At 35.7% G+C, this 23,676-nt stretch overlaps 2 protein-coding genes and 1 long non-coding RNA gene across 15 annotated transcripts; 1 reads left to right on the forward strand and 2 right to left on the reverse strand.

The window, feature by feature from the left end:
• Positions 1-3,968: 3,968 nt before the first annotated feature.
• On the reverse strand, positions 3,969-11,618 carry LOC107766274 (lysine--tRNA ligase). The gene is made up of 16 exons (XM_016585026.2): positions 11,358-11,618; positions 10,880-11,051; positions 10,694-10,787; positions 9,936-10,021; positions 9,237-9,346; positions 9,107-9,169; positions 8,863-8,988; positions 8,479-8,761; positions 8,271-8,367; positions 8,035-8,191; positions 6,371-6,514; positions 6,214-6,282; positions 5,954-6,097; positions 5,472-5,527; positions 4,407-4,483; positions 3,969-4,202 (listed from the first exon to the last, which is right to left on the reverse strand). The coding sequence occupies exons 1-16, from the start codon at positions 11,478-11,480 to the stop codon at positions 4,165-4,167; spliced, it is 1,839 nt and encodes a 612-aa protein (XP_016440512.2). The 5' UTR covers positions 11,481-11,618; the 3' UTR covers positions 3,969-4,164.
• A 237-nt stretch (positions 11,619-11,855) lies between these two features.
• LOC107766275 (uncharacterized) lies at positions 11,856-18,297 on the forward strand. Of its 13 annotated transcripts, none has more exons than XR_012702028.1 (6): positions 11,856-12,084; positions 12,756-12,803; positions 12,915-12,976; positions 13,127-13,286; positions 13,375-17,436; positions 18,042-18,297. It is a non-coding gene; the product is annotated as an uncharacterized LOC107766275 (long non-coding RNA). The 13 variants fall into 13 exon arrangements; XR_001643654.2 differs by having other exon boundaries at positions 11,857-12,084; positions 12,915-12,969; XR_012702026.1 differs by having other exon boundaries at positions 12,756-12,969.
• Positions 18,298-18,456: 159 nt separating this feature from the next.
• LOC107766278 (putative peroxygenase 5) lies at positions 18,457-22,650 on the reverse strand. The gene is made up of 5 exons (XM_016585029.2): positions 22,554-22,650; positions 22,384-22,469; positions 21,262-21,356; positions 19,079-19,204; positions 18,457-18,598 (listed from the first exon to the last, which is right to left on the reverse strand). Exons 1-5 carry the CDS (start codon positions 22,648-22,650, stop codon positions 18,457-18,459), a joined length of 546 nt encoding a protein of 181 aa, XP_016440515.2.
• Between the last annotated feature and the right edge of the window lie 1,026 nt (positions 22,651-23,676).

The raw sequence follows: 23,676 nt of genomic DNA on the forward strand, positions 1-23,676 counted from the left end.
CCAAAGTAAATATGCAGGGGGATCTCCCGGGAATCTAACCCGTAGTCCCAAAGTAAATATGCAGAGGGATCTCCCAGGAATCTAACCCATAGTCCCAAAATAAATACACAACGCAACCAACAGAATCAGCAGTTACATCACAACCGAAGGATCAAATATCACCGTAATACATATAACAACAATAAATGACAATAATACAAGGTAAGACAAGTAAATCAACTCAGGGGCTGTAAATCACGAGAAAATGGTAGAACCAACTCAAAGGAATAACCATAGAAAAGAATATTGGCATAAAGGAAACAGTTCAATAACGGGAAAACTAACACGTAGCAACGATCCCACAATATACAAGTCAATAATAAGGAAATCAATACGAGTCAAGTAGTTATGAAAATATAACATAACAATAGAAGAGGCAAAACTCTTCAGTTAAGTCAAATAGGAGTCACATTAATCAAAGTATAAGACTCACGGGCATGCTTGACACCAACGTATAAATACTCGTCACCATGCTTATACGTCGTACTCGACAAACAACACGTAACAATTATGACACAACTCCTAATCCCTCAAGCTAAGGTTAGACCAAACACTTACCTTTTTGAAGTTAGGCCGATATTCCAAAATATCCTTCTTGCTTGAATTGACCTCCGAGAGGCTCAAATCTATCCAAATTAATTGTATAACTTCATTAAAATACATCGGAAACAATTCTGGATAATAAAACATTGACTTAAAAAATCACATTAAAAAGTCAACCAAAAGTCAACGCGGGACCCGCCTCTCGGAACCCGACTTGATTTTCATGAAATCCGAACATCCATTCCAATACGAGTTCAACCATACCAATTTTATCAAATTCCAACATCGGATTGTTCTTCGGATCTCAAAAATTCATTTTAGAAGTTTCTATAATTTTTCTCCAAATTTCACCCCAAATCACAAATCAAATGATGAATTCAATGGTAGATTCATGTATTCTAGCCAAATCCGAGTTAGAATCACTTATCCCGATGAATTTCTTGACAAACCTTCAAAAAATCGCCAAAATTCGAGCTCTCTAGGTCAAAATATCAAATAAAACCCAAAATCTCGTATTTATAGAGTATCCCACGGATTTCCACCTCTGCAGACCGCACAAAATCGACCGCGGTCCGCACAAAAACGACCGCGGCCGCACAGGTTTTCCTCTGCAGTGACAGGCTTTAGTATTTTGGCCACAATTTTCTCTACAGATGTCCAAATTCCTATTATAATATGTTTCTGAAAACTAGATTCAAAGATCTACAACTTTTGTTTTTGAATCATTCCCAAATTCCTTGTAGATCACAAGATATGAGCTTTTAAAGTTGGACCAACGACCTACGGATTCATCATGACCGCGGACCGCGGACCATTTTCCGCGGCCGCACTAAAACCACCGCGCCCAGCAGTAAATCCACCGTGCCCAGCGCTAAAACTTTTGTCCCCATCTATTTTCTAAGTTCCGGAATGTCCGAACTCGCTTAAAACTCACCCGAAACACACCCGAGGCCATCAGACCTCAACTCAAACATACCAACACCTCCCATAACATCATTAGCACCTAGTCGAGCCTTCGAATCACTCAAAACAACATCAAAACACCAAATCAACTTCGGATTCAAGCTTAAGAACTTAGAAATTTTAAATTCCACAAACAACGCCGAAACCTATCAAATCAAGTCCGATTGACCCCAAATTTTGCACACAAGTCATAAATGACATAATGGAGCTATTCCAACTTCTTGAGTCGGATTTTGATCTCGATATCAAAAGGTCAACCCTTCGGTCAAATTCCAAACTTCGACTTCTCATTTTCGCCATTTCAAGCCTAATTAAACTACAAACCTCCAAATAATTTTCCGGCACGCTCCTAAATCCAAAATTACCATACAGAGCTATTGGAATCATCCAAAATCCATTCTGGATTCGTTTACTCATATTTCACCTTCCGGTCAATTTAATTCAACTTAAGCTCTCTTCTTGGAGACTAAGTGTCTCAATTCCTTTCAAAACCTTTCCGAACTTGAACCAATTTCCCCGGCAAGTTACATAAGAATCGTGAAGAATGAATTTAGCAGTATATGGGGAAACGAGGTTGTACTTATTCAAAACGACTGGTCGAGTCGTTACAATATCAAACTCTTAGAGGCTTTGTAGACGGAGGTTCATGTTGTACAGTATGTCAGAGGCCTTGACGGCCCATATGTATTCATGTTTTACAAAAGATAGTTCATTGATATAGTGATTTCCCACTTATAGTTATAGATTACGAGTTGTGGCCATATTTGCCCAATTACCTATGATAGTATGATACGAAAGATACATTACGTTGGTACTCAATTGAGTAAAGGCACCGGGTGCCCGTCGCGGCCTATCGGTTTGGATCGTGATATTCAGCCTTCAAACTAACTGAAACATGTGCACTGCACATGGTCTAGCTTCCACAACATATGCATAGCACACTTTTTTGTAGTCACATATTTTGCACACTTGTTCCACAGCTTTTCCCACACTTTGTCTTGTCTGCCTTGCCTTGTCTTTTTGGACCATGCCTCGCACATATATCTCATGACAATGCTCTTGTCACAGCCTTGCCGTCCCACTGACCTGAACGCATGTCTTTGTCAAGTGCCATGCGCCTGCCTACCTTGATCTTCCATAGTCGCCGCCCACAACCAAGGCTGCCTTGCCATCACTCAAGGCTCCTTATCCAGCTGACCTGCCAAAGTCAGGGGCGGATCTACATGCTAATTTTGGGTGCTCAAGCACCCATTATCTTTGATAAGATTTAGTAAATTTGTATAGGTAATTATAAAAATATTTAAGTAAATATTGATTGAGCACCTATAACTAAACTCTTTTTTCCTCTTCTTTCAAATTTTTTATCAGTGAGCACCCACGACTTTAAAATCCTGGATCCGCCACTGGACAAAGTCCATGCACTAACTTAGGCACGCTCCCAGCTCCACACGTTGCTTGTCAAAAACCACATAAGCCCATGTCATAGGGCAATGTACAAGCCTTTGGCATTGGTTCTGCCCGACATCCGTCACGTCTCAACATTAGGGGCCAACACTAGGTCCCGTGGTCCATTCTAGCTCCATTTGCTGTTAAACTATGTTTTTGCGAGTACCACCACAGAATTTAACCTCATTAATATGTAGTTTAACGAGGTTGATGAGCTCAAGTTTTCTGCTGATAACAATCATGGTCCATCTTAGAGAATTAAGAGTTTATATAATTACGATATGGTTATAGGGAGAACCCAAAACAAAACCTGCAGGCGCCAACCTGACCATATAATCATTCAATTTCCTTTACAAAAAATTTCCAGGATAAAGCTTCGTCACTTCTTTTAATCATTTTATTGTGCAATTATTCTTATGTTATATTATCCTATTTTGCCAAATTACGATACAATTGTAAACATGTTAAGGCTACAGATGTACAGAAAGAGCACTTAAATCAAAATCTCCATTGAGAGCACTATCACACCATTGCTAGAGCAAAATTTTATACCAATGGGCTAATGGAAAGTGAACCACTAATACAAAAATCCATGACCAAACCTAAGACCGCTTGTCTGAAGTTACTTGGAAGGTTTGAAGCAAGTTAACTTGGATTTGGTCTTTAGTTGAAGAATTAACCTATAAAACAAAATCCATGACCAAACCTATGAGTTAGAGCACTAATAGAAGACTCCAAACCGAGAGCCAAAAGAAATTACGAATACCACATCAATAGACCTGGATGAGTTTTGATTTTTTTTTCTTGGTAACTTATTACCTATTACAAACTCTTTCTAGCGCCTTTGATGTTTTATCCATATCACTATGGTTATAAACTTAAAAAACATTAACGGAATTAAGAACAGAAGCAGGATAGCATCATCACTTTCTGAGTCTTGTGTACGTGTTGTGTGTGTAATACATGCACATCACATATGGAATAAAAGAAGACATAATAATAGAGCGTACATTACATCTAAAAGGATTTGATGACCAAAGTTTCCAATACTAACAAATTAAGGCTAGCATTTGCCATACAATTGACAATTATCATAAATCAAAACGTCAAAAAGATAGTGCAAAAAGAAGCTACTCCAGGAGCAGCAGAAACTCAACGCCAAATATATGATCTTCACTTCATTGTGAGCTGTGACACCTGCTTTTCCACATCTGTACCAATGCATGAGCACGTTAGTAGGTAGTTCTCTCCTGAAGACACAAATTTACGCATGCCAAAGCTGAAGTGAGGACATGAAAAGTTATGACTACATGCAGAGGCAAAAACGAAAACGCTCATAGGCTTCCCAGCCTCGACAGTCAAACGGGGAAAAAAGGAAGTCAGGCATTATCTACCAGTCTACCATATTTATCTACCTTGTGTTGTAGGTCCATCCTGAGGTTTTGCTTGTCCATCGTGAAGCTTGGCAGATTCCTCCTGAGGCTTTTTATTGCTGGGATGGAGAAAAGAAAACTCAATAAAATGTGTGAATATAAATAGTTGAATGGAAAAGCACATGAGATATGTCTTAGAAATGCAATAAGCCTCTTTATGGAACATTTCATTCTTGCTCTTTTTAGACCGTCGAATGATGACATTATATTCTATTCCACAAAGTCGCAACACAGACTTTAAAAACTTGTGTAAACCGTATAGTTTCTGCATTTTCTACTTTCCATCAAGGCTACAAAGTACACAGCAAGTTAACTTAGATTATATCTTGAAAAAGCAACCCCTTCAGAACACCACCTATTTCTCCACTATAATAAAAGGAAAAAAAGGTTTTGGCAGCTTGAACCTTGCCGCAGACAAAAGCTTGATATTTTGATATGGATAAAGGGGAAGGCCCATCATCCACTGAGTTTTGAACCATTTGCCGCGGGCCCTCCGGCTTTTCTCGATTATCAGGAAAAAGAAGAGGTGTTTATAGCTTTTCTTTCAAAGCTCCCAACTCATGCCAAGCATTCTTCTCTTAGTTATCAATATTATTCCACCAAATAAAGACTCAACGTCACATGCATAACGTAATGAAAAATATTTATCTATGAGAATTTTAAATATGTTTCACTGGCAGCTAACCCTTGCTCAAACATAAGATTATTACAGAAATTTATAAGCAAATTTTTCTTGTTTCCTACAGCTAAGCGGAGACCACGATTTAGCACCACCAAGAACAACCTAGTGAATTATTTTGAAAAGATTCCTCAAAAGTAGGTCACCCAAAGCCACTGCTTGGTCAATATTCATTAACATGGATATTATTTACAATTCTATGATAATGTTGTCCAGCGCAGCTTTCATGCGCCTCGACTATTGCACACGGGAAGTAACTCCACCTACCAAGACTAAAGATATTCAATTGATCTGTCAGTTTACTAGGTTTAATATCACACTAATGCCCGCAAATATCATTCAAAGGACAGAATGGAGCAAATATTTACCTTTCCTTGGAAGGTGGCTCATCCTGTGGTTTCATGGCTGGAAAGAGTAGAACTTCCTGTTGAACAAATTATAACAAGGGAAAGAAAAAAAGATTTCAGTATCTAATTTAAATGATAGGAAACACTAGCTTTCTCAAAACGAAATCACAATAAAAGGAGAGTGAGCGAAAATGCAAAGATAACACTAAGCTGGTAAATGACCAGCCCTACCCTAGTGGCCTGTTCTCCGAATGCCTCCTCTCCATCCATTTAGAAATGGATGTGAAATATTTTCATCTCTTTAATTCTAGTTGTTCAATTCCTTGTTGTTATTGCTTCTGCATTTACTTCTCAAATTCCTACTCTAGTTTGGATTCCCGACCTAGTTGTTATCAAAACAACAACCCATTCCCCAGCCAAAGTGGATACTCTTAACATTCCGAGATAGAGTGGAACTAAGTGGTCATTCCTTACTAACAAAGAAAACAAGTGAAGGCACAAACCTTGATGTTTTGTGAATCTGTTAACAACATTGCAAGTCGGTCAATACCCAATCCCCAACCACCAGTAGGAGGTAATCCATATTCAAGAGCTGTACAAAAGTTCTCATCCAGTGCCATAGCTTCATCGTCACCTGATTGTCGGTCCTGAATTGACATTAATCATGCTAAAATAAGTAGTGGCGCATAATAGAAATGACACAACAAGATGAACACAACACAAACACAACAAACAAATCAGGATGCAGTCTTCCCACAGATACCTTGAGTTGATCAGCAAAACGCTGGCGTTGGACAACAGGGTCATTCAATTCAGTGTATGCATTGCAAAGCTGTCAAGTTATTTAACAGAGAAAAAGCACATTACAGCTTGTATTGGGAGTGCTAAAAACAGTTTGAAAGACTTGACAGAATACATACTTCGTGCTTGTTAATAAACAATTCAAAACGTTCTGTCAGGCCTGGTTTCAATCTATGCCACTTTGCCAAAGGACTCATTATCTCTGGATGGTTGATGATAAAAGCAGGGTTAACACATGTCTCCTCCAGAAAGTTCCCTACAAGCTGAATTCACAACAAAGATGAAGGAGAATTATTAGCAATGTTAGAAAGCTTCTTAGGTGAAAAAACTGGTAATAAATAGCAGTAATGTAGTGCTAAAAGAATGAGAACACCGACTCCCATAAATACATGTTTTTTGAATAATCACCAATAAATGTACAACAGGAAATAACTTTAAACATTTCTGGAGATGATATGCAAAAAGGCAAACATACAGCAAAATGATTCACATATTACTCAAAGTTAGATGCAAAAAAAGCAGACATACACCAAATTGATTCACAACCAATTTAACAATGAGGCTCCAACTAGGGATATCATATTTAACGATTCACGAAAATCTCTATTGCCAATAACACATAATACAAAATAAATGACACAAATATTGCAGGATATTAACACTAAGATAGCACTAAAATGCCAGCAATCCTTTTCATCTCTATTTATTTCTTCTAACATATGATAGGTAGGGGTGTTCACGGTTTGACGGAAAACTGATCCAAACCGAAAACCGAACCAAACCGATTAAGTAAACCGATATTTTTCTTGATTTGGATTGGTTTTGGTTTTAAATTTTAAAAACCGATAATATTTGGTTTGGTTTTGGTTCTATTTTAAAAAACCGAAAAATAAACCGAACCAAACCGATTAATTATATACAATATAATATCTTTTTGTAATAATTTAAATATTTTATGCATTTTAATTGTTATTTTGAATTTTGGTTTATCCTTTTATATCTTAAAAGATTGCCTAAAAAACAATAGGACTCGACCAATTTTCTTTTCATTAAGAGACTCTAATTCTATAACCCTCCGCACATACTTTTGCCTAACAGAAGAGTTAAGAAAAACCACCACAACAGTAAAGAAAGCAAATTCAAATTGCAAGACAACAATGGCTAAAGCTTGAGAAAGCAAACTTTTCGTTTGTTTTTTGTTCATTTCTTTCATATAAAGAGGTAAATAAACTTTCAGTTCTGAAAGAAATATATAAAAAAAGCATAAATTTAGCAAATTATTTTCAGATTGTTGTCTAGCGTTGTTTTACTATTATCGACTTATCATTAGCTTACTGAGAACCGAAAAACCGAACCAAACCAACAACAATCAAAACCGATGGTTTGTATTTAATTTGGTTTGGTTTTGGTTTTAAAATTTAAAAAACCGATTAAATTGGTTTGGTTTTGGTTTTAATCAAAAACCGACCAAACCGAACCGTAACACGATTGATAGGTCGCATTCCTCTTTTTTTTTTAAACATCTTTTTTGGTCTAATTTTTCCACACTGCCCTCTCTCTTTCTTTACCCTAACCTTCTGCTGCATCATGTAGGGGTTCTCGTGGAGAGAACAGAAGTGGATGTCCTCGTCCATAAGAACCCCTTTCCTCTATTCATCTGAAGCCAAAGCCCCGAAACTGAAAAAGATTCCTGAGCATTACAATATTGCACTAGACACATAAGACAAGTTTCTAGATTGCATCTGTAAGAATTGGCTACAATAAGAGATAAGGAAAAAAATACTTTATCAAGTAATCTAGCTGTTGTTTGAGGAGGAGGACATTTGATCTCAAGCTTTGCACAAGCGTCTATGAGATATTTGTTAGCTTCAACACTTGAGAGATCCTTGGGTATATTCAAGTTTGCAACCTTCTCCAATTCCTCTACCATATCAATCCGTCTGCAAAAGCAAACAGCATAAGTATCTTGGTGCATTGAAAACAAAAGCAGAACACGACATAATAGAAGAGCTTCCAAACCTGAAGGGAGGAGTGAAGTCAATCTCAATGGGGTCATTCTCCAGCCCCTTTGCATGATACTTGATTATATAGCCACCTGTAAGTTCCTTCACCATCCCTGTTCATGTATTGTTAGAAAGATAAACTATAACAGAATAAATAAAACGAAAAGACTAAATATACATAAGCTTCCACTACAATATTTGGATCCCAGTTTTTTGGTACTGACCACTTAGCATTTTTTCAGTTAGATCCATCAAGTCATTGTAATCCACATATGCCATATAGAACTCGCAAGTGGTGAATTCAGGATTGTGTGTCAAGTCAATTCCCTCATTTCTGAATTGTTTCCCAATCTCATAGACACGATCCAATCCACCAACAACCAGCTCTTTAAGATATAGTTCAGGAGCAATACGCATGAAAAGCCTCATATTCAAATCATTGTGGTGGGTCACAAATGGGCGTGCAGCTGCTCCACCAGCAATCATGTTCATCATGGGGGTCTCTACCTGTTACAAATAGGATTACGTATTTTAACTAATTTTATTCAAGCTAAGCTCATAATCTCAAATGAAAAAAGGTAAAGTAAAACAACTTCATAAACACTGACCTCTAAGAAGTCACGATTATCAAGAAAGCTACGAATATAAGTTATGATCTTTGCTCGGGTCTTAAATATGTGCCGAATCTCTAAGTTCAGCATCAAATCCAAATAACGCTGTCTATATCGGGTTTCCTGGACGTAAAGAATAAATGAGCCACAACACAGCAGAGGCATAAAATCTTTTAAAAGGAAATAGGAAGAAAGCAAGGCAATTGACAAAAGAAACTTTATGAAGAAAATAAAGGCATACCTGATCTTTCAAAACATATGTATCTGGATTTCGGCCACTTCCCGGGACCCATGCTTCAATTTTCTGCAGTACAATCAGATACCGTTCAATTAAACTGGTCTAAGACACAATGCAAAAAAAATTAGCTGACCTTAGTCGTATCCGTCTGGGCACCTTTCTGCCGTGGCATCATATGAAGACAATGAGACAACACTTCGAATGATTTGGGAAAAATACTCAGCTCTCCCCGTTTACTCTTTCCTGATGAATGAGGTAAGAAGAATTAGAAGAATATATTACTAAAACAAACATCGGTATTATCATCTTCTGCAGCCTGGGATATTTGCATAAACTACACCATGTCAAGAAAGATATTCACCTAGAAATTGTGGTGCAGACAATAGTATTCGAAGTGAGAAACTATGGCAAAACCCAGAATCCTAAGTGCACGTAAACACAAGAAATGTTTTATATTCAACATTAATGCTAAAATGATATCTGTTTATAGCTTTTTACTAGTCCTTTGAGTTCTTATAAGGAGGAACTTTGTACAACTAAGCTATTCTAGAAATTTTTGGCCTATGACTGAAGTAACAGTGAGGCGTGAGAGTACAGCAATACAGGATACCACCATAATGACTTTTCTAAGATTCAGGGATTGCAGGATAAGTTAACACCTTTTTGTTTTCAGTACCTTTCTCCTATATTAATCTATGGTGCTTAAGCATGTGAAGGAGTGATAATGAGAGCAACTTTTCTCTTCCAACGAAACTTGTTTTTCTAACACCATGACCAAATCTATCACAGAGAACATCTGCTATAAACTAAGATGACCTAGCGAATCCCAAACCTGGACACCCAGTAATTCCGACAATATCTCCACGCTTCACACCAGAATGAAATTTAATAAACACGTCTTCATTCAATTCAGAATCCCTGCACATACATCAAAGCATAATACTTCTCAGTGATAAAAAATAACTTGATCACTTAAGCAATTCAACAAACACAAGGGTCTTAAGACCAGAATTTCACAACGACGCACTGAAACTGTTGATGATGCCACTGATTCAGCCATGAAGTTTCAAACATGTTATAATCACATTTACAGAATATTGGTTTATGCATTTCCTAGATCTATAGCCTATGGTACAAAAACAAAAGGATAACAAAGATCAAATACCTCCCTTTGGCTCCAACGGACAACTATTCCCAAAAGGCACTTACTAGGTTGTCTTGGCCATTTACGGCTTTTTTGTTATAGATTCAAATAAATATAAGGAACAATTAAGATAAAGATATAAAGTTGTAAGAATGCATCCCAGGAGGAACTGGATGCCTCGAAGTTATGAGAAGAACTATAACAGATGCTGTAATTTTTCTACGAAGATTGAAGGAGATTTATATAAAGAAGGAGAAATATCTCCCCATTACTGACCAATAGAAAGCATATGATAGAGTACCACAAAATCCTTTAACGATGATGAAGAAGAAAGTATTCAAATGAAATATATAGTATGTAGCACTGAGCACACTGGAAGCTCATCCACCTATTCTTGGCATAAATTAAAACCAGAAAACAGCAAAATGATAGAGTAATATAACCACCTCGCACTTGCCATAACTTGAACTTTGGCACCTCCACCATGTAAATCATAGAAAAGCAGCTTTGCAGAAGACGCGCGTTTATTCATTATCCTTCCTGCACAAAAACCACAATTATAGCACAAAAACCACAATTATAGACGCAAGTTTTTTATTTTAAAAAACTAAGCAAAATGCTGTAATATTTACCAGCCAAGGACACTTCATCAGCGGAATGAGCTCCGCTCTCTAAAACTCCATATTTCTTCACATAATCAGGGATAGACAACAATTCAACTTTGTGTTCGAATTTGTGTGGGTAAGGATTCTTCCCGGTTGCCTTCTCAGCCTCAAGTGCTTTCAGCCTATTTTCAAAGTATTGCTGCAAACCAAACCCACAATTAAATTCAGAATTATGGGATGTGCTTTCTTAGAATATATCCAAAAAGAAAAAACTTAGACAAATATCCCACCTCTTACTCTTTAGCAATCTAACACTTAAAACACTATTGTCAACTTTTAACATTGGAAAAATATCACAAAAAATTCCCTGTATCCTTATCATTCTTATAAACAAACAAATATTACCTATTTTTATACCCAAAAAAAACTAAAACATTTTTTTCAGAAAAAAGTTACTGCATAACCAAAAACCAAAAAGTTAATAGAAAAGGGGAAATGGAGTCACCGTTGGATCCATGTCCTCATCACCGGCTGCAGCATGCTTTTGAGACTGAGTGCTTGGCTTGTTTTCAGATTTCCCCTTCTTGTCCTTGTTTTCAGATTTCCCCTTCTTTTCTGGGTTCTCCATTTGACTCCGACTAGAAGAATTAAACTCTGTTGCGCTGAAACCTGAAACAGAGTAGGGATATGGCTTTATGGAGGCTAGGGTTTAAGCGTTACGCCTTTTTTTCCTTTTAATAAATTAAGATTTAAATTCTATTTATTTATTTTTTTTAACTACTATATATATACATATACTATAATAAGTGAAGGTTGAATGGTACGACGAAGGGCGTTCTCGTTATTAAATCGAAAGTGAGGGCTGATACTAATAACTTACAGGTGTCCATTGTAAATACCACCACATGGGTTCACCCTTTTGTCTTCTCTTTCATATGATAAAAGCCGTCATTTTTAGAGGGTGATTGGGTGAGCTTATAAGCTAGTTACACTGACTTATAAGTGTTTTTGGCTTATTTACGTTTGGTAAAATTAGAAGTGCTTACAAGCCAAAAGCTTTGGTATCCCAACTTATCAAACTTTTGGTTATAAACATTTTAGGTTTGACCAAAATATTTATTATTCTATACCTAAAATACTTTAATTTAAAACAAAACTTTCGTATACTAAATCAGCTAAGGTAAGTCAAACAGGCTCTTACAGTTCTCTTCATTCCCATCTCTCTCTTCCTGGTAAGTGGTTCTTCTTCACTTTTCGGTTTTGCTCTTATTTTAATTTTCTGGTTTCGTTTTATAATTTTTTCTTAATCTTTTGAAGATGGTCACTCTATTCTGAAACACAGGAATTTGATTTTCACCTCCCTTTCCGTTTGTTCTTCTTCCTCTACACAATTAAAATTTATGATTATGTCTGGTTTGAACACAAGTCACAGGAATAGAGCCACGTGTTTGTAAAATTTTAGTAAATGTTTACTCTAAGACATTAACTTTGAGATGGACTTTCTACTAAAAAAATGAGAAATGCACACATACGAAGAAAATAGTTTTCTGTTTGTTCTTTTAGCTATGCAGGCCTTCACACATTCTCTTCTTATTCGTTGGAATAGCTAGCATATTTTTTACCAGAGATTTGGGATTCGGCTGAAGTTCTTTGCCGGTCCACCTTTGCTAAGAGAGAGAACAATAACATGAACACATGCATAGTCATATTGTCACCTCTAGAAACCCAAATGTTTGACACTATTAGTACTTGTATTCTTTTCATCTTTTTTCCTTTTTCTATTTTTACACCCCAAATATGGGAGATTATTAATATGGAGATGTAGAGATAGCAAGGAGTTTTGAGGTTTATAGTTGGCGTGACACAAAATAAGGTAATCCTAGCTTGATTCTTTGGTTGCCAGTTGGGTAAGGCGCAATTTGATTTTATACAGAAGGACTTCTAAATTCAGGTTGTTCTATCCTCAAAGATTCATTCTGCAATGTGCGGTTGTAACTGTTTGGATTTAATGTCTTCAATTTTATTAGTTGGAATATGATAGCCTTGCAATTTTGATGGACAGATTTTTTAAGAAAGCACATGTACTCAAGAGGGAAAAGATGAGCACCTCTTTAACGGTAAGAGGTAATTTTCGCATTTTGTTTCGCATTATTGAACTATGAATGGTTTTTCATAGTGCGTTTGTCCAAATAATATTCATCACATGTTGTTCTGATAGTTTTATACTTCTGCAAAGTATTATCGTTTTGTTCATGTTGTTCTATCTTTTCACAGTTCATGGGATCCCATTTTTGAGGTGAAAAAGTTCCAAAATGGGAATAAAGATGGTGCTCCGAAGATATTGGCGCTAGGATTTGTGATGTATTCCTCCTCAATTACACATACATTGCCACCTTTTACAACAAAACTTCAGAGGCTCATTTGTAACTTGAAGGTAGTCTTTTTCGGAAACTTGACAAAATTTCTGTTCAAGATTATGTTTTAATCACGCATCAAAGTGAAACTTTCAGTCTTTTGCATAGATTGTTCTAACATGGAGAGGTTACTACTCAAGCTGATATTGAAATCTAATCAGTGGAATGAGGTATTTTATGCAAAGACTACTCTTTTTGCCCCTGATTTTTGGTAGTCGTGATCGTGACCTATTTGACAATGTTGAACATAAGTTTGCAAGGTCGTTATTGTTGACATATAACTTCTCTCAGGTCTTTCTTCTTTGCTTCTTTGTCTGTGCATGTGTTTGTTATTGTGCTTTGTGTGAATTGGTTTGTAATTTGTTTCTTAACTCAACATGCAAGGAAAACCAAAAGTGAAAACTGGTTGGAGTAAAAAATATAGATTTATACTGTGTGAAATTGGTGGCACAATTATTCAAGGTGGGAGCTGGCAGTGGAAAGGCTGGACTAAAGGGGTGTTACAGGACAACACACTAGAGTAATTTTTGTAAATGTTTTCTTTCAAGGTTATAGAGACAGGGGTTAGCAGAAAACACAATAGTACATTAATTTTCTGTTGTTAATTGTTTTTTGATATGGTTCCTTCATTAGCAATTTTTTATCGAAATTTTTTATTATAAAAGAATTATGAAAGTTTTAGGGAAAAACACTCTATTTCCCTATTTGCTTCTTCTCTATAGATACTGAAAAGGGAAAAGAAGTATGAAGATTCAAATAACAATGGCTAGGTGAATGCTTGTAGTTTTTATCTCTTTTGGAAGTTACACATCTGTTAAATATCTATTAGAACATATTGAGAAAGTAAAAAAGTTAAAACCAAAATTCAATTGGAGTTTCAAATGTAAAAATGAGAGAAAATAAAACTTAATTGGAAATGATATCTTCCATGTTTCTGTGGGTGTAGTTTATGATGCTATCCTCATATGATTGTAAATGTATGTTTTCTTAGAAACGATTATATTGTAACAGAGCATTAAATTTGGGCATTAAAGTTCAGTGTCATATAAGTCGAAAGTGATTGAACTGTCTTTTCAAGAGGGACTTATTTTCATCAAATAAAATATTGCATTAGTGAATGTATTATGTGCGTGATTGTTATATTCTTCCCCAATTTTCTGAGATTTTAGCATCTTATTTGTTTGTAAATTGCTCTTTAGGATACTTTTGTCCTCTTATTGATTTGTCTTTGGAAGGAGACAGTAATAGTGTAATATGAATAATAGAAAGAAATTATCAATGTCTTTGACTATATGTGCATTTCAAACAAGTCAATATTAGTCTTATTGGTCAAAATATTGCTTCGTGGGTATCTCTTTTAATGTATGCCTACCTAATCTGGAACATGACCAAGGGATTCTTCTGAAATCCTACTAAAGTTATGCTACTTTATAGGGCACTGGTTATTGTCTAGCAATGTAAACTTTTAATGCACACTTGTTCTGTAGGAGCCTCTTATCATTTGGATTGTGTGTCATCTGCTATTAACATGTGGCCTTCCAATATTTTGTTCGGACTTTTCACTTTGGCTAAGCAAATTTTGTGAAAATTTGCTGATTTTAGTGTATTTTCTTTGTCGCTTAAGGAAAAATAACAACCGCTACAGGTACACTTATGTCAAAAAACTATATGAACCATATAACAAATTAATATGGAGTCAGCTCTCTCTCTTTCTCCGGTGTGTATAAAGAGATCAGTCACTCGCCATTTTACATTGCAAGCAATGTTTGAGTAGTTATAAGGCATGAAATATTTTGTAATCTTTCTATACTCTTAAGGAGCTACTCTTTTCTACTCTGTTCCACTGAATCTTTCTGCATCCCTCTGTCTGGTGAATTTTTAAGTCATTTATTTCTTTTGGTACTCTTAACTTAGAAATAATTCTTTCCGCTGCAATTTATTCTCATGAATACACAAATTTTTGATGTGATATTGTCTTAGCTCTGATCGTGAATTCATAAGTTCGATAGTGTACAGTAAGGACCAGACATAGAGGGTCTCGCTGAACCTTTGGGTACTCCTGGAAGAAAAAATTAGATGTAAGGAAAGTAGAGTCGCATATTTAGAGGTGAGTGCCGAAATATGGAGAAAAAAGTACAACATACATTAGTAACATCCATGTATGGTGATGAACCAAACAAACATGAAACACTAACTAGAAAATTTCAGGAGGGTAAACTACACAAAAGGCTTTAAATAGTATGCTCTTTCTCCAAATTCTTTCTGGTCACCTGTCCTGGTCAATTGCTGAATATTTCTTCAAAAAAATTGTGGCTCAACTTTCTTTTGGTATTCTTAGATTTTAAATTCTAAATACATGGCATTACTGAATATTTATGATTCATTTAGTTAGAATATAATGATTGCAGTTTTGATTTCACATTTTTTTAAAGTGGAAGTTGATCAAGGTGGGGGAAAAGGCACAACTGCTTCGGCTCTAAGACGTAATTTTTGCACTTGCTACTCGAGTAGTGGTAGAAGTAAGTCAGAAACGATCAAGCAGGTTCATTAGAACTAATAGCAAAAGATTGAAGGTAGAAATATAATTCTTTCTAAAAGGACCTGCAGTATGAAATAGAGGACAAGTTATTTACTTTCAGCTTATTTTAGACAAAGAAAGATGATTTTTATGTTATACTTATACTAACTTGTGAATTTTTAAGTTAATTTATGGAGCAACAAACGTAAAGAGATATTCAAAGAAAAGAATCAGGCATGAACAACTGGTGGCAAACCCCTCAGTATAACTTCTCAATTTTATGTAACATAAAAATTTAAAAACTACTAAAATAATTAAAAGGGACTAAAAGATTTACCCGAGGTTTCTAATTCCTGGTTCATCGTGCTACCAATTGGGCTGCAAAGCTCAAGCATAATTTTACATGAGGAAAGGGGAAAGAAAAATACATTGGGATTGATAGTGTTTTGGCATAACATGGAAACAAGATGTTGGTCCTAATATGCAGATAGAATCATAATTCATCACAATAATTGAACTCTCCCTTTTATATTGTTCGCCTAAACCGTTGAGTTTTCCACGCGATCACTCTTTAACTTCCCCAACAAGGTCATTAATTTGCAAAGGAAAAATGATTTAGGCCACAATCTTAGAACATATGGTTAAGCTTTCTTCAACCAAGTAGTAGTAGAATTTTTGATAGATAACAGAGACGATTCATACCTGTTTATGCATTATTTAGGTAAATTTTATGAGCATCAATCATTGGTTCTGCTAATTATTTCAACAGGTCTTTTTTATTCATTCTTGAGAGTGAACATGCTATGATATGTTTTAATGTATGTTGATTGATTAGTCCTTGATTGTCTTTCTTACATGTTGCCCTTTAACTACTTTCTACTGACTATCCTGAGTATTTCGGTTGATTTCCACATGAGTTCTCTAAAGAATCATTAAAAATGATAGTCGATTCAAACCTACGATGTCAGGCCCGCACTGTTATTTTGTTAATCCTTTCTTCTCTGATTAGAAATCAATATGTGCATATGTGTGTAATGTAGACTCTTACACCTTTTCTGCAGCTCTTTAAGGATATTACAATGACATTGAGCTTCCATTACTAACATCATATCCTTCTGAATGTTTAAGTTTTTCTTATTAAGCTATATTGAATGGATAATTATTATTCCTGTAATTGGTAGACACATATTTGATTATTTTCTCCAGCTATTAGTGTTTCCAAGAGTTTATCTCAGCTATCCATGGAGTCGTCTAACTCAAAGACCCAAAGATGATGTTCCTTCTGCTTCTGGTCCTGAAACACCCAAAGCTGCTAAGATATCTTCAACTGATTTTTTTTTGTTTGTATTTTGTCTTTCAAGATCTATGGTGCTTTCCTTTCTTTTTGAAGTTTCTTCCTAAAAGTTCTGATCACTGCCAGTATGGTGACAGCGAAAGAGAAATAGGAATGGTCCAACATCAAGTTCAGAGCAAGATGCACCAGAAACACCAGAACGAAGGGTGGATTTCTGGTTTATCAGCTCTGAAAATTTATTTATTTATCTTCCTTCTATTTATTTATATATTATCGTATACTAATTTAATTTTCTTTATAGACATTAAGGAGATTTGCTCATAATAGAGAGGGAGCACAGGAAATTAGACTCAAAAAGGTAATTATCATTATTTTCTTATAGGTCTGAATTTATCTTCTTCTTTTCTTTATTTTGTGTAGTCGATGTTCTTTGTGTATGTTGTATCTACTGAAAGATCTGGAAAATTCTACCATGACGCATTCTGTTTTCTTTGTCAAGTTCTTCTAATGTTATCATTTGTCAAAACTGTTCTACATGATTGCATTCACTTGCGCTATTTTGATCCTTACATTCAATCTGTCTGGCAACTTGAGACTAGTGGAGATAGAGATACTTCCTGAAAATTTATCCTTTTAACTTTGGGAAAGCAAGATCGTTGATAAATGAATAAAAACCCTTTGCGACTTACACAGGGGGTTATCTTGTATAGCCACACGTGATTAATGCATTACAATATAAATATGGCTTTATTGTACATTATATCAGTTCGATATCCACTAGGTCTACACGTGTGTATGTACATCACTTTAGAGAAATCCTGAGGCTAGCGAGGTATATCTAAATTATGATACATGACCCATCTCTTCTTGGAGTTTGAACTAGATATATGTAAATTTTGATATATAATTCATTTCTTCTGGGTCTGAAGTTTGAACTCAAGTCTCTGTATGACATTATTGCAGGATAATAATTCTTCTAATTTCATTTGGAGACACCTTCTGTAGAAGTGCTTTACAGAGATTGAAGATCAACAAAGAGGAGCAACTCGAAACTTTCTTTTGAAATAGTTCATATTTTATGGACATTCAAGTACTTGATAAAACTGCCTCCATCTTTTGAGATTCTGCTAAAAGCTTGAATTTTTATATTTCTCTTTCTTTTCTTTATGCAATTGGATAAAGATGCAATTTTCTATGAGAAATATCTTCTTGGTATTGATTTTTTTTGTTGTTGGTAATCTTGTAGTTGTACAATAACATAAACTATGTTTGCACGGGCTCAGGCCATCTAGTATAAAAATAAGAACAAGAATACAAGTATTATTCACAGCAGAAGACAACAACTTAATTAACAACCATCTTGTACATCAAACAAGGGTCACTTCTTTGAAGCAGGCTCTCTTGCCTTTTGCTCGAAAAGGCTTCCATCATAGACAGCTCTTACGGTTTCTTTCGTCAGTATGCCATCCTTATTTTTCCCTAAATCATATAAAGAATTCCAATCTACAGAAGCATTTGCCCTACACACAAAGTTGAGTTTTAAAAAAAACATAAGGAAAACAACCTCATCAATAAATGAAATAGGGATAATTGTACTTTTGGTCCATCAATTAACGTTAGTGTTTTTGATATCTCACTATTAATCAAAATATATATTCTTAGTCTCTTTATACATAGGAAGTGTGTTATATTTAGATTATTTATTTAGAGTACATTACCCTCGAATATGAAATAACAATACAAATTTAACGTAACACACGAGTCACCTAACAATACATTAAATTTGTGAAGATTCACAAGCAACATGATTAAAGGTGCATATTTCAATTAATTTGAAAATGAAATGTGCTTAACTACATATCACAATGGCCGAAATCAGAATTTGTCAATACTTTGGAGTCTAAAAATAAAAATTTCCCCAGGAAACAATAGACGGCAATGTAGAGAAACACTCTATACTAACAAATAACAATAACAACAAACAGGGAGAGGGAGGATACCATCCGAAGTAGTCCTTTGGATCTCCTTTAGCCTTGAGAAGTTCTTTCACTTCGTTGTGTGTTGAGGATTCTGCATTTTGATTTGCATGCTGCTTAAATATCTCCTCAAACTTCTCTGGCACAAACCTTCAATAGTTCCATAAAAGTAAGTCAAATCTTGACATACATAATTCATACAAGTGTATTACTGTGCAGAGGTGGATTTAGAATTTCTAAAACATGGGTGTACCACTAAAGAAACGAGAATTGATCTATATTCCTTGGATAAATAATTCAATCAAGTGCATCATTCAGCTTTTATGGAGCATGGTGCCAACAGATAATATTACTAATTCAAGAAAATACATACATAAAATACCTAGTTTGGCGGAAAAATCATGGTTCACATGCCCCATAAACTACCCTATAAATTTGCCCCTACTGTGCATATTCAGTGGCGGATGGATGCTCATACTATGAGTTCAACCGAGCCCAATATTTTCTTTACAAGAAGCATAGATATATAATGAGAAATTACTTAAATCTCTATAAATAGTAAATTTTGAACCAATAATTTCAAAATTATAATAAATTCGGTGTCTATTTCAGACAACCAGTTCGGGTTCATGCCGGGGCGATCTACCACAGAAGTTATCCACCTTATTAGGAGGATGGTGGAACAATACAGGGATAGGAAGAAGGATCACCACATGGTGTTTATTGATCTTGAGAAGGCATACGACAGGGTTCCTAGGGAGGTCTTATGGAGCTGCTTAGAGACTAAAGGGGTTCTGGTTGCCTACATTAGGGTGGTTAAAGACATGTATGATGGAGCTAAGACTCGTGTTAGGACAGTAGGAGGCGACTCCGAGCATTTTTCGGTTGTTACGAGGTTACACAAAGGGCCTGCGTTCAGCCCATTCCTATTTGCCATGTGATTGATGCACTAACTCATCATATTCAAGGGGAGGTGACATAGTACATGCTATTTGCTAATGACATAGTTCTAATTGACGAGACACGAGGCGGCGGCAACGAGAGGCTAGAGGTTTGGAGACATGCCCCTGAGTCTAAAGGTTTCAAGTTGAGCAGGACGAAAACGGAATACCTAGAATGCAAATTTGGGATTGAGCCGACGGAAGCAGGAGTGGACGTGATGCTTGACTCTCAAGTCATTCCCAAGAGGGGTAGTTTCAAGTATCTTGGATCAGTTATTCAGGGGATCGGGGAAATCGACGAGGATGTCACACACCGTATAGGGGTGGGGTGGATGAAGTGGAGGTTAGCGTCGAGAATTCTGTGTGACAAGAAAGTGTCATCGTTAGTAAAAGGTAAGTTTTATAGAGCAATGGTTAGGCCTTCCATGTTGTATGGGACTGAGTGTTGTCCGGTTAAGAACTCACACATCCAGAAGATGAAAGTAGCAGAGATGAGGATGTTGAGGTGGATGTGCAGGCATACAAAGATGGATAAGATTAGAAATGAAGATATCCGACAGAAGGTGGGTATGGCCCCCATAGAGGACAAGATGCGGGAAGCAAGACTCAGATGGTTCGGGCATATTCAGAGGCGGAGCACTGATGCACCGGTGAGGAGATGTGAGCGACTGGCTGTGGTGGGCACGAGGAGAGGTAGAGGGCGACCTAAGAAGTATTGGGGAGAGGTGATCAGGCAGGACATAACGCGACTTAGGATTTCTAAGGACATGGCCCTTGACAGGGAATTGTGGAGGTCGAGCATTAAGGTTGTAGGTTAAGGGGAAGGTGTGAATATTTCTACAACGCACTAGAGTGAGACTAGCCAGTAGGAAGTTAGTCTTATGATGCTACTAGTCATCTACTGATGCATGGTTTTATCTGCTGGTTATTTTATACCTTCCACTTATTCCACCTATTTCGTATTTCTTATATTCATGTTATTTTATTATGATTCTACTGATGATACTAATATATCGTCTCTTATTGCTTTCTTGAGCCGAGGGTCTCCTGTAAACAGCCTCTCTGTCCCTCGGGATAGGGGTAAGGTCTGCGTACATATTACCCTCCACAGACCCCACTTATGGGATTATACTGGGTCGTTGTTGTTGTTGTTAATGTTTAAAATTTTAAAGGTTGAAAACATCAAATTTAAATCCGAGATCCGCATGTGTATTGTGACTTCGTCTATAGCAACCAGAATTTAGTTAAGGTATTCAAGGAATTTACCTCCCTTCAGAGTCATAGGCACCAGAATCACTGCCATGTATGGTATATTTGATATTTTTTACCACAATGGGGAAGAACAGAGACGGGCATTTTCCCTATGTGACACCAAAAGCATGTATTACAAATCAATTTATGAGAATATATTTTCTTTTTAACCCGTTCCAAAAAGAATGATTTATTTTAAAAAGATTGTTAAAATAGTACGGTATAGCCAGTTTTCGGACTGGTCATTCAAAATAGTCACCGTTTACGAAGTCAATGAAAAATAGTCACTATTTTGCTGCAACAGAGACCGATCCCGCATAATATACGGGAGTTTGGTGCATCTGTGTACGAACTCCAGCATATTATGCTGGACCGATATACTTTGCTGACTCATGTATAATATACGGGAGACTGGAGCACCGGTGCTCCAAACTCCAGTATATTATACTGGACATTTATACTTGCTGGAACTCCAGTATATTATGCTGGAGTTCTAGTGTACTTATGTTGGAAGTCCAACATATTATGCTGGAGTTCCAGCATAGTTATCCTGGAACTCCCGTATAACATGCTGGAGTTCAAGCATACTTATGTTGGAACTCCAGTATAATATACTGGCGTATTTTCCGGGTTTTGAACAGTGTTTTCGCTCAGATTTATCTTTACATGAAAAGTGGCTAAATTTCGATTACTTTTAAAACTGGTTATTTTTGAATGATCAGTTGTAAATCTGACTATTTTTAAATTTCTCCCAAAAGGATTTGACTCTTTTCTAGATTTAAATATAGTTTAACTTCAACTTTCAATTCTATTATCAATGAAAAGTTTTTATAGACACATAGATACTTTGATATATTTCACACCACAAGTTTCAAAAGAATTATAACCACACAAATATTATGTTTATCTAGAATCATAAATTTTAAAAGTTTTTATTTTTTTCTTAAATTTCGTGCTCAATCAAATAGATTCATATAAATGGGAGAAGAGGGAGTATGAAATTTCTCAAAATTATATTGTATGTCTTATTAAACCATATATAGAGAAAAAGATGTAGCAAATTAAAACCACTAATATGGAAATAATGTTGTGCATTTTCAAAATAAAAAATAAAAAAAATAGAGCATTTTGAATTACCGGTCGGGTCTTGTGACTTAGAGTAATATGAATGAGGACTGCAGCAAACATTGACCGGAAAATACCACGCCCCATTTTTCTAAAAGCTGATAATAAGTCCGAAAATATTTAGAACAAACTCATGAAAGACAAAAGCATATTAAAAAAAACATTTAGGAAAGAAGAAAAACCTTGGAAGGTTTGTGAAGGATAAGCTATTCCATCATTATTGATATCAAAGAACATGACATGCTTTTCCAAAGGAGTTACCTCATGATTATTTTCCATTATTCCTGCGCGGATATGCACATATATGAAATAGGACAAAAGACTAGAAACTAAAATCATAAAAGAGAGAGAAATTAAAATCGAAGAATGTGAAATAAATAGAAGATGAAGGGAGAACATAGATTGAAATTAACAATAACAACAACAAAAAACTCAGTATAATCTCACAAAGTAGAGTTTGGGGTAGAGTGTACGCAAACCTTGATCCTAATTTGTGAAGATAAAGAGATTATTTTCGATAAATTCAAATTCCGATATAATTGTATCTTATATCTTCGTTTAGAAGTCATTAACTAGCGTATCAAATTCTTGTAATACCTATTACTTCGGTGTCCACTAAACCCTATAAACAATTGCGTTCATATTTCTCGTAGTTGTCAATTGCAGAAATTTATACATGGAAGTACGTACTATGCCAAATGCCAAATGCCAATTTCAAGAAAGATGAATATGCAACTGTACAGGTTGAGTAGTACTATTGTGCCTTTTATCCTCGACACAAAAAATTAAACAGATTACTCAATTTTGTAGAATACAATGAAAGGATACTTCTTTTCATCATTTTGAGATACATCGGAATAAGAACATTTTGATCTAAAAAAACAAACATACTAATTGAGGACAGTATTTGATTATCATAAGAGGGTGTACAATATACTACAAGCTTTTGTTGGGGCACATGAATTGGACTCGTAACATGAATTTAGAACTATGAAATTTATTTCAAACAGTTGAACAAGCTAAGAACTCAAAAATTGTTATTCAGTTTATCATATTGTAACTTTGATACAACAGGACATTTGTGTGTGCAGAGGCGGATGTAGTGTACTGTGTACGGGTTCAACTGAACCTATAACTTTTAACGCGGAATAAAAATTTATATATAAAAATTTATTAAAATTATAAGAATAATAAATATGAACACATAACTTTAAAAATATAATAGATTTGAAATCACACAATCTAAATTCTGGATCCGCGTGTGTTTGCGATATATGCCTCATACTTGAAGAACTAGTTTAACTA

This window comes from Nicotiana tabacum, chromosome 18 (genome assembly GCF_000715075.1).
Source record: "Nicotiana tabacum cultivar K326 chromosome 18, ASM71507v2, whole genome shotgun sequence".
NCBI lineage: Eukaryota > Viridiplantae > Streptophyta > Magnoliopsida > Solanales > Solanaceae > Nicotiana > Nicotiana tabacum.